This window comes from Schistosoma mansoni (genome assembly GCF_000237925.1).
Source record: "Schistosoma mansoni, WGS project CABG00000000 data, supercontig 0163, strain Puerto Rico, whole genome shotgun sequence".
In the NCBI taxonomy this organism is placed as follows: Eukaryota; Metazoa; Platyhelminthes; class Trematoda; order Strigeidida; family Schistosomatidae; genus Schistosoma; species Schistosoma mansoni.
Genome location: NW_017386052.1, coordinates 466,783 through 478,363, shown reverse-complemented (window position 1 = coordinate 478,363; position 11,581 = coordinate 466,783). Strand labels below are relative to the sequence as shown.

Here is an 11,581-nt window from a genome sequence, read left to right as displayed (position 1 = left end):
TGGAAAACCTGAAAGCACTGGACGGCCATTTCGTCCTATTATAGAACTCCTTAGCAGTGCGCATCCACGATCCCGCCTCGCGAGATTCGAACCCAGGACCTATCAGTCTTAGGAAGTGAAAGTTGGTACATGACACCATAAGATCCACCCAGGTGTCCTTCCCTTTCACTTAGTTTACCTACTTGAGCATTAAAGTCACCTGCTACTATTACTACATCAGAACGCCTAGCTTCTCGGAGAAGGTCAGAAAGTTTCCTGTAGAACTCATCTTTTATATCGTCTGAGCTGCAGTCAGTGGGAGAGTAGGCAGAGACGACGAAGAGGCAACGACGAATTTCCCTATCTTTCCGAGTCCTTACTGATCCGTTTAGTCGAACAGCGCATAGACGACTGTCTACTGGGATCCAGTCTAAAAGAGCTAGTTCTGCCCTAGGACTTAATGCTATACCTACTCCAGCGAGGCCACGGGAAGCAGCGTCAGGGCTTCCAGATACACGGAGCGTGTATCGAGATGAAACTTTATTTTGTAAAATATTAAATCAATGAATAATTATACAATAATTTGCCGACTAATGGTATGCGGACATGCGTTACATGTGTACCTTCAGTAGAGTTCTAGCTAAGGAAGCCTGTTGTCCTATTTGGCACAATGTTCGGACATTAAAAGTTCCTATATGTAGTTTAGAGCGTGGTTTCAAGAGACCAGGAATAACGTTCTGTGTACTCGAATCGTTTGCCCTAGCGGTGCGACGCGATAAAAGGACGTGGGAAGGGTTAGTCGAGGAGATAACAGAGTTATTAGGTGTAGGAAGGATTTGAAAGCGACCAACTTGGTCTTGTGTGCAGTTAAGGGTATGAGGGCTAGTATCACTTCCCGGCTGCCCACACCGTGGAAGGGTATTTCTTGAGGGACCTGAAAAAGAAGTTGGATTAGTGTTGGTCTTAACGACCTGGGAGCGTGACCGCAGTGCCCAAGGGACATCTGCTTGAGGCCGGTCACGCACGGCCTTTTTGTGGGGGATTTTTGACGTGTTAGCTCCGTTCTTCAAAAGTCCTTACCGCCGGAGACGGAAATCCGTGGGATAAGGCGAGGTGTGCATTTTTAGGGTCGACCTTTTCTAACCCCACCCCTCCTTGTGGGAAGGCAGCATCGCTGTCATGCTGGTTGTCTGAAGGAAACACCTTACTGCTTTCACACCTCTGTACAGTCAGCAGTACGACTTCGCCTTCGGACCTTGGGATTGCTGCTTTTAGTCTCACCGCTCTTCAACCGACCTGTCTTGCATGGTAGGACCTTGAGGAACGATTGTTCCAGCCAGCATAGCTCGATTGGATCATCACGATAGGCAAGCCCGACCACCACGTCAAGGTAGCAGCAACGGTCGGGTTTCTTCATAAGTGGTCTGATGTGGTGTCAGTCAGTCAGCTTCAACGTAGGACCAGGCACGTATATGCATCGGTCCAAGTTGTCATACCTCATTAGCACAACAAGATGAACACCAGGTTCATAGAAGTAGTTAATTTAGTGGTGTCAATATATAAAAGAAAGATCGCATATAAGGACATAGTACAGGAAAAAAGACAGATATGAATCAATTTTAATCTCAAAGTTTAAGGGAAGATAAAGAGTGTATACACCTACACCATTGTGGTCGATTCTCAGCCATGTCACCTAGTCTCCAACCATTGGTTACGATAGTCGCGCGGTCCCCAACCAACTAGTCTGCATCTGCCAAAATGGCTGAGACTCGAAGTTAGTGACTTCAAGCACTGATGCTACGTTTTGTTTTGGCCGCCCCTAACTCTTCCAACCATCCCCAATACTAGTCAGCATAGGGCGTCCTTGTAATCGGTGTTCAGGCATACGTAACACGTAGCTCAACCATCTCAGTCGATTAAGATTCACAACCTCGTCAACTGATCTACCATAATTTCCTAATACCCTGTATCTAACCTCATTATTACTTACCCGGTGATCCCAGCAGATGCGAGCAATATTTCTAACACATCTGTGGTTAAATACTAGTAACTTACGAGTATCTTCTACTCTTAATGACAACGTTTCGCAGCGGTTAAGCTAAACAGAATGAACTGCTGCGCAGTATACTCGTCCTTTAATTGATAGATGGATATCTCCCCTTCACAGCAGGTGACGTAATTTGACAAAAGCCAAACGAGCTTTTTGAATCTGCGCAGAGATTTCGTCAGACACCAACCCATTAGGGCTAATCAGACTTCCAAGATAAGTGGAGTTGTTGACGCGCTCGACTAATTTATTTTCTGTCCTCAGTTCATGTGTTGACGCAGGCTGGTCCTGAAGCAACAATTAACATTTAGAAGTAGAGAAACGCATCCCGAACATCCTGGCATTATTACTCAGTTCTAACAGAAGACTCTGCATTTTGTCAGCATCTTCACCAAACAGGATTATGTCATTTGCTTATTCTAAGTCAATAAGTGGACCTCCTGGTAGGAGATCAATTCCCGAAAATTCAGTCGACGAGGGCATTATTTTTAGCAGTAGGTCTATAATAAAGTTAAACAAAAATGGAGATAGTGGACTGTCTTGTCGGACATCACTTAAGATTGTAAAATCAGACGACAGTTCGCCATAAGCTCTCACTAGACTAGTAGTGTTCGAGTAAAGAGCCTTCACAAGGTTTATGTACTTCTGAGGCATACCTTTCAATGACAGACTGCCACTAAACCTCCTGGTCTTCAGAGTCAAACGCTACTTTTAAGTCAAGAAAAACTATCATTGTGGTACGCTGATAAGTATGCTTGTGCTCTAAAATCTGGCTAATAGTGAACATGTAGTTGATGCATCCACGACCAGCTCTGAAGCCAGCCTGATTTTCTGGTGGTGGTGTGTGGTAACTTAAACCTATGCACACCCGTAGTGAGGCGTACGTTACTTCTAAGAAGCGGACTAAACAAAATTTCTAGATTATAAAAAACAACTTACACTGCATTCAACATTATTATGCGGAATATACATCATGTATTTGCAGGTGGAATTTTGTTTCATTCGTTTTTAAATCATACTTCATTTGTTGTGGGTAAGCATTCTAATGCGTTCAATAGCACACTCATTAAAATTTTTCATGATGACAGATAGGATCTATGACGTGTTGAGAATTCTAGCGTGTCTAGCGCCCTTGTATCAATAGTATTTAAAAGTGAATATTTCATCATTAGATTAATCAATCTTGTTAGTAATCACCTTTTTTTGTTTTTATATCACCGGTTTACTTTTAGATATATTCAAATTATGGCATATTCAAGTCGTGATGTTAACTTCATAATACCAAATTATGCATTAGATACAAGTTTAGCCACAAACAAATTACGTATTACTATTCAAATTCAAGGCTTAAAATCATCAACTATATTAGAATTTCATAAAAAGCTTATCCCTAAACTATACAAAAAAGCATCAAATGGTGAAATAGTGTTTCATCTAAATAATGATGGTTTCCTGTTTGAATTTCGTGGGCTTAATAAGTTAGCAGACTGTAATTATCAACTTCATGTTAACAAATTACCGGGTATACTTGATAATAAACGATCACAATTAATTGTACGTGATGATGCTGTAGAAATTATTCTCATGAAAACTGATGATAGTTCATGGTCATCTGTTATGACTGAAGGTTTACATATCGTTGAAAATGAAAAGAAGTAATTATTTTTTTTATGTGATCATTGTTTTTTTTCTTTTTTTTCGAAGACATTCCAGTTTATCATAAACATTACTTTCAATTTACCTATTTTTCCCTATCAGTTTTTTTAAGGGTAAATGTAAATATTTTATTTGCTTTTTGGTTTGTATCTTCAGTTCCCCGACGAATGGTTTATTTCTTGTTTATTGCTAGTGACAAAAAAGTATTCCTAATCTTGAAATGCCGTTTTCTTAATTAACCATACTAACAACCTTTTTGACAGCTGACTCATGTAAAAAGAACGTTTCCTTTTTCTTCCTTATTTTGGTTCCCTTGATCTGCTGTAAGTGAAATTAAGTTTACTATGACATTTTATGACTGGTATTAGTTTTCTTTTTAAGTAAAGATTAATTTTAGGAAATAAATCTACTACTGAATTATCAACCAGTAATTTATTTATTTATTTATTTGAACACATAAATATTGGTACAAAGGGGCACCAGATAAATATGCGCCACACAAATTTTATTTGATTTGTGTGAGGGATGTGATATTGCCCAGATGCCCAAACTGAAGCAGGTGGTTTGCTTAGGAGACCACACCCCGACCCTTTGACCTAAAGGTCTGATCCATAATGCAGTGGAGCAGCGTGAGGAGATGCAGTCCCATGGTAGTCGGTGACCAACAATAGGCTCATACACCATTTGTTCCCTTAGGATACTGGAGCCCATGTGCACTATTGATTTGGAATTAGGGTTTCTCAACTCCCCTAGGTGGATCCTCCGTGTCCGCTAAGCCTATTAAGGCGCCGGACATTCACTTTTCGTCCTCTCAATTTCGTAAACAACACCCGTGTTGCGAGAAGGCAGTAAGTAGGCTATATACTCGTAGCCATGTGAGAGTATTTCGAGGGGGAGAGCCAACTCTCCCCACTCTCGGCCGTACCAGGGAATTCGGTGGCAAGGCCATTTTTTCAAATTTATCTAATCTAAAATGGTAGATAATAATATTTACTGTCGTACATTGAAAATTCCCACTTGGAAATAATGACAAGATTGTTACATTTTATGTCCTATGTAAATATAGGTATACACTAGCTTCATTGACACTAGTTGTATTAGACTTTATTTATTTATTTGAACATATAAGTATTGGTACAAGGGGGTACCAGATATATATGGGCCACACAAAATAATGTCATTTCATTCAATTGTGTGAGGGATATGACACTGCCCGGGTGCCCATACCGAAGCAGGTGGTTTTCTTAGGGGGAAACGCCCAGAGCCTTTGACCTAAATGCCTAATCCACAAGGTAGTGCAGCATCATAAGGAGGTGCAGTCCCATAGTAGCCGGTGACCGACTATTGGTTCATATGCCATTTGTTCTCTCAGGATACTGGAGCCCATGTGCACCATTGGTTTGGAATCAGGGTTTTCCCCTATGTAGATCTTCAAATCTACCAACTCGGTTAAAGTGCCGGACATTCGATTTTTGTCCTTTAATTCTCGTAAACACCCCCATAAGCCATAAGCATTGTAAACACAGTGTTGTCTTAAATAGATAATATATGAAGAACATAAATAAGCTAAGTATGTACCATAACTACAATGTCATGAGCTTTTTGAAATGATAGATGTTACATTTACGCCAAAAAATATACACTAAACAGTTTCCTCTCCAGTGCTACAGTTCGGTTTTACACAACACGATATTGTTCAGCACTAACCGGGGGTTATTGTTACTGTGTTTAGGTCTGTAGTGGGTTTAGAGATCATATAATACCCTTAATTTGTGGGGGGGGGAGAGGTGGGGTTGTTGAATTAGAACGAATAAAGATACTATGGTGTGACGAAACTAACGGACTGTACTATGGTATGTGACTGATTTTCCGACTATCAGTGGTTATATGCTACAACGTACAGTAACCAGTGTTCTCGTAGTAAAAGTAATAACTAGTATGACATAAGCCAATTCCTGTCTAGTTAGAATTTCCCTGTTATCATCTACATCTAGAAACAAAGCGTGAAACAACAATCATGGAAAAGGAATTACCGTAAAAGGTATCGTTATATATGCGGTTGATTGTTTTTTAACTCACTGATTTGTTTAGATTTTTCAAACTAACCAATTACTCTGTGCAAACATAGTATAAGTAGCATAAAGTTTGAAATTAGCCGGGTATGTGTTATATCTGTATGAAGATGAAAGAGACGGTAGCTCTCAGAACTGTTTTTACATATATTATTATAGATCATGAGTCATTAAGTAACTAAATAACCATGCATGTGTTTCTTTTATTATAAGCTTTTGAATGACCCATTAACCAATTTTCTACGACTTACCATCCCTTATTTGTTCCAATCTATTATCCACAAACTCCCCCCACTTTATGGCGTGATCATGTATAACTGTCATTATTTTATGGCATGATGCGGTCTGGTCTGCTTGTATATAGACTACGTCTGTATGAAACATGACGATCTTAGACTAGTGATCACTTGTCTTTTTTTCATTTTGTTCGGTGCTAGTTAGTATTGGGCCTGCCTTCAATCATAGAGTATCAGTCTTCTCTTCCTAGTAGAATAGAAATACCTTTATAAAACGTTTCTATAAACTAACTGAGAATTCCAAAAAAATTATCTGTTCGCTAAATGTGATTTAAAGAATCGTATTTCATGCAGTTCTTGTATAATGTATCACGTCTTTACGTCTATGGATTGAATCAAGAATTCTGTCTACCAGAAATTGCGATGAAATTGCTCAATAAATTATTTCAGCACAATTTTCTATTCGATTCTCCTCTAAATATTTAAAGGCTACATCGGTCTGGGCACCCGGGCAGTATCACAGCCCTCACACAAATAAATAAAATGACGATTTCTACTGGTAATACTATTCAAGGTCCTATTAAAAGTCAGACAATTTACATTATTATTATTATTATTATTATTATTTACCACGTCACTTATTCACTCCCTTTGATTCCCAATTTGTGTATCCTTACTTTTCAACTTATGCAGCAAACCACCCACGGTGGAAACAGTTCTATCTAAACGATCTCCAGTCACTGTCTGGTCGGAAGTTGAATGCTGCCACCGAATACTGAAACAGTCTTTCTTAGACCACGTACACAGTTCAAACTGGCTTCCTTTAACGTTCACACACTAATACAGATCGGATAACAGATAGGCTGGCTAAGTCTTTAGAAAGTCTTAATATCGACGTTTGTTGTCTATCCGAGACCCGTATTCAAGACTCTAGTGAAGTACTACAAATTCACTCTTCATCTGTCGCCTCGAAAAGTTTCTTTCACGCGCGTTTATCCGAGAACCCTGTGGCATCTTCTTCTGGTCTTGCTGGCGTCGCTGTCGCACTAAGCGCTAGAGCTGAGGCAGCACTAATCGATTGGATTCCCATTTAAAAGTCGGTTATGTTCTGTTACATTAGCAAGTTCCATCAAAGTGAAAAAAATTGGCGTGAGAAACGGTGTCTTTTCGTCATCTCCGCCTATATCCCGACAGATTGCAGCCCGGATGCAATCAAGGATGAGTTCTACCACCAGTTAACTGTTCTTCTCCAGAAAGCACGTTCGACAGATATTGTAGTACTAGCCGGAGACTTGAATGCACAGGTCGGGCGTCTAGGAACAGAAGAGAGTCGTTTAGGTAGCCGATGAGGACTTGTTGGTCGCAGGACAGATAACGGGGACCGGTTGCTGCAACAGTGCACAGACCAAAACCTGTTTCTGGCTAGCACTAACTTCCGGCACAGTCATCGCCGGTGTGCCACCTAGCGTCCTCCCTCTGTATCTCAGGCCTGGTCTCAGATTGATCACATCGCGATCAGCTACCGCTGGCGTGGTTGTGTACAAGACTGTCGCTTCTTTTGGAGTACCTATCTGGAGTCTGATCATGCCCTGGTCTGCGCAAATCTTACCTTCCTTTTCAGTGGCCAACAAATTGACCGTCATCAACGGATTGATGGCTAGCTACCATCCCACGGAAAAGTATAGATGAGCATTGGCTGCAACTGCATGAAGCCATTAAAATGGCGAGCAAAGTCACTTGCAACTTCGCGAAGCGTCCCGCTTATAAACACTGGGTTTCTTCTGGCTCCTTACAACTCATTGAAGCCTGTCGGTCTACTCCGGGTGATCGTGAGCTTGACCACAAACGACAACTGTTATACAATGAAATCGGGCAAAGCTTGCGTAACGACCGGGAAGCCTGGTGGTCGAAATCTGTCGATGAATTGGAAGAAGCAGCTGCATCTGGTAACTGCCGGACGCTCTTCCGACTCGTTCGAGTCGCTGGCAGCAAGAAGTCGAGTGTGAGTGTAACAATCTGTGAAGATGACGGGATGCCGATCACTCACATCTATCGACGTCTTGGACGATAGTCAGAGTTTTTCCAGGGGCAATTCAACAGGTCTGTTGCCCCGGTAACATCGATCAGACTGTCTTGCCCTCCATGGTCTAAGGTAACTGATCCACCAAATGAGGCGGAAGTCCGCAAGGAACTCCAACTCTTAAAACTCTACAAATCACCGGGCCCAGATGACTTACCTTCGGCTGTTTTTAAAAATGGTGGTGACTTTATGGCCAAGAAATTGACTGCATTGTTTACAAAGGTCTGGGAGCTAGAAAGTGTTCCAACATCACGGATTGAGTCGATAGTGGTCCCTATCTTTAAAAAGGGTTCACGTCGTTCCTGTAAAAACTATCGGGGGATAAGTCTACTATATATATGAAATAAATGAATCATCGAATCAATTAAGCGATTAATACTAAGGCTAGCAAAATGAATATATGCGTAGGCAGTAAACGATGCTCAAGCGTACATAATAAAGGTACAATAGTATAGATAGATTGTTATTGTGCAAATGACTCTGTCCGTTAAAAATAAATTAACAACAGGCTTTACCAAATTAGATATGAACAAACTCAATTGTATGTGAGCTGCTATAACTTTTCAATTGTGTGTACCTGCATCCTAGAGTTGATATTTACTCTAGGACTCGAACCCAGTACATCAACCTCGGGATGCACGTGGATCCAGCTGATGAGTCGGAAATAGGACAAAACGAGCTTCCTGCATTTCAGTGCTAGCCAACATCCATCTTTGTCTATAAAGCTTATGACTTATACCAATATCAATTCAATCCACAGAAGATGTACATATGCCAATAAATGATTGATCAATTACAGTCCCTAAATAACAATGAGAACATTTAAACAAACAATATCAAATGAATTGAGACTAGAAAATGGTTTTATTCTAACTAATTAATTTTACATTTTACGACCAAAATATGTGTATAATTAAAACAAAAACGTTCTCTATGAATATCTAAAATCAATGAAGATGGAATTTGATATTTTAAAAGTAACATAATTGAGAAAAAAACGTTTTGATTTTCAATAATAATAAAGTTTTATATAGTTGAAATCATGAGTCCATTGAAGTTAGACCATTATGGAAAACCTGGAAGCACTCGATGGCCGTTTCGTTCTATTGTGGGACTCCTGAGCAGGGCGCATCCACAATCCCGCCTAGCGAAATTCGAACCTAGGATCTATCAGTCTCGTGCGCGCGAGCGATTAACCATTAGTCCACTGATCTGGCCGGCATCCAACAATGTTGATGTCTAACTTCATCCAATCCACGAAATTGAGTTTGTTTTAATGTGACTATGTTTATTATTCTTTTCTTATCTATCACCATAATCTGTTATTCAATGCGGGTTTTGTTTATTAAGTAGATAGATTCATTTAATCTAATGAATTTATGTTAGATACTTATTCAAAACCAAAAGTTTTAGTCTCTATTTAACACTATAGTATGTTACAATAGAATCGTAGATATATGTATAAATATAGAGAGAAACTTCTCAATTGATTATTTTGAGACTAATTTACATGCATATCCAGGCTTGTCCATTTAGAATGTTTATGTCTTGACAACTAGTAATCATGTATGAGTAGTAGTAGTTTAATTGTTATTTTCAGTCATCAATTTAATCAATTCCGTTTGATGTTCTGCCAATCCATCCTTATTATATATCATTGGTCATAAAGATTCACTTGAAGTTGTTAACCCTTTGATTGGCTAAAAATCTTTTGCATAGTTGAGATCATGAGTTAATTGAAGCTGGACCACAATGGAAAACCTGGAACCACTGGACGGCCGTTTCGTCCTGTTGTGAGACTCATCAGAATTGCGCATCCATGACCTCGCCTCGCGAGATTCGAAGACCTTTATTTGTGCTTCAATTACGTTGATAACGTTCCTGTTTTTTCAGCCAATATAACTATTTTCTTACATTTGGCAAGAAATACTTATTTATTACGAATTAATAAAATAAAGGTTACAAACTTCATGATTTCATTTTTGAATAGGAAACCGTGTTTGAAAACAGGCTCATTTATTGGTCTTGCCTTTTTAATGCATACATACATAGATATCAGTTAAGTGTAGTGTAGCCCGACATTTTAACAGATTGTTTTAGAGAATCCCAGATACGCAAAAGAATAAAGCTCATATAGAGAGTCGCGTTTTAGAAAAAAAGTACTTGTAATGTTAAATATTTCTTTACTATATGAGCTGCTGCGCACTTAACTTACTAAGCCCCCGAATGCCCTGGTACGGTCGAGAGTGGGGAGAGTTCGCTCTCCCTCATGAAATGCTCTCACATGACCACGCGTATACAGCCTCTGTCAGGGAAGTCCTACTCACTGCCTTCTCGTGGCGGGCTTGTTGTTTACGAAATTGAGAGGTCGAAAAGCGAATGTCCGGCGCTTTAACTGGGTTGGTGGACACGGCGCGTCCACCTAGGGGAGTTAGAAAACCCTGATTCCAAATCAATGGTGCATATGGGCTGGCTCCAGTATCCTGAGGGAGCAAATAGTGTATGAACCAATCGTTGGTCACCGGCTACCATGGGACTGCATCTCCTCACGATGCTCCACTGCCTTCTGGACTAGACTTTCAGGTCAAAGACTCGGGGTGTGGTCCCCTAAGAAAATCACCTGTTTCAGTTTGGGCACCTTGGCAGTATCACAGCCCTCAGATAAATCGAATGAGATTTGTGCGGCGCACATGTATTTGGTGCTTCCTTGTACCAATATTTATGTGTTTAAATAAAATAAAATAATCTCATAATCTCTGAGGTAGATAATTATGATCTTCAAATAGACATATAATTTGATAAGGCCTCAAGAATCGGATAAATTCTATCTGTCATTGATAGTGAATAAACTTCAAATCTTGGGTGGTTTTGTAAGTAAAATTTTCATTTTATGGGTCAATGAACATTTTGATTCACGAACTTCAATAAGTCAAAATTTGAATGTCAATTTATGGACACAAGTTTAGACCCGATACTGAGAATTACGAAATTTCTAACCTCTATGACTGTTCAATCACATGTTCTCTGAATAATTAAATAACTCTTGTTAGCATGTTAATGGGGGAGAGTTTTCCACTTTTAATACATGTTTGGCTCATTGAATTAAACTAGACCATCGATACTGAAAATTAAAGAGGTATATTTTTCTGACTACTAACTTTTAATTAAGTAGTTCAATAGATATTTGTAATTTTTAAAAGTTGAAATCATGAATTAATTGAAGCTAGACCACCATGGAAAACCTGGAAGCACTGGACGGCCAACTCATCCTATTATGGGACTCCTCAGCAGTGTGCATCCATGATCCCGCACTCGCGAAATTCAAACCCAGGACCTACCAGTCTCGAGCCAGAGCCCTTAACCGATAGACCGCTGAGCCGGCATCCATTCCTAATATTTAAAAAGTGATTATAATCTCTCTATACATCATAATTTAAAATAAAGATTTTCGTAAATAAATTATGATACAAAGGTGGTAGAAAGAAAGAAAAAACACGTACTTTTAACATAA

General features: G+C 39.7%; 1 protein-coding gene across 1 annotated transcript; it reads left to right on the top strand.

Annotated features, from left to right (window-relative positions):
• Positions 1-3,271: 3,271 nt before the first annotated feature.
• Smp_138010 (hypothetical protein) lies at positions 3,272-3,685 on the top strand (the record flags this gene model as incomplete). The annotated part of the gene is made up of 1 exon (XM_018797731.1): positions 3,272-3,685. One exon carries the CDS (start codon positions 3,272-3,274, stop codon positions 3,683-3,685), a length of 414 nt encoding a protein of 137 aa, XP_018646765.1.
• Between the last annotated feature and the right edge of the window lie 7,896 nt (positions 3,686-11,581).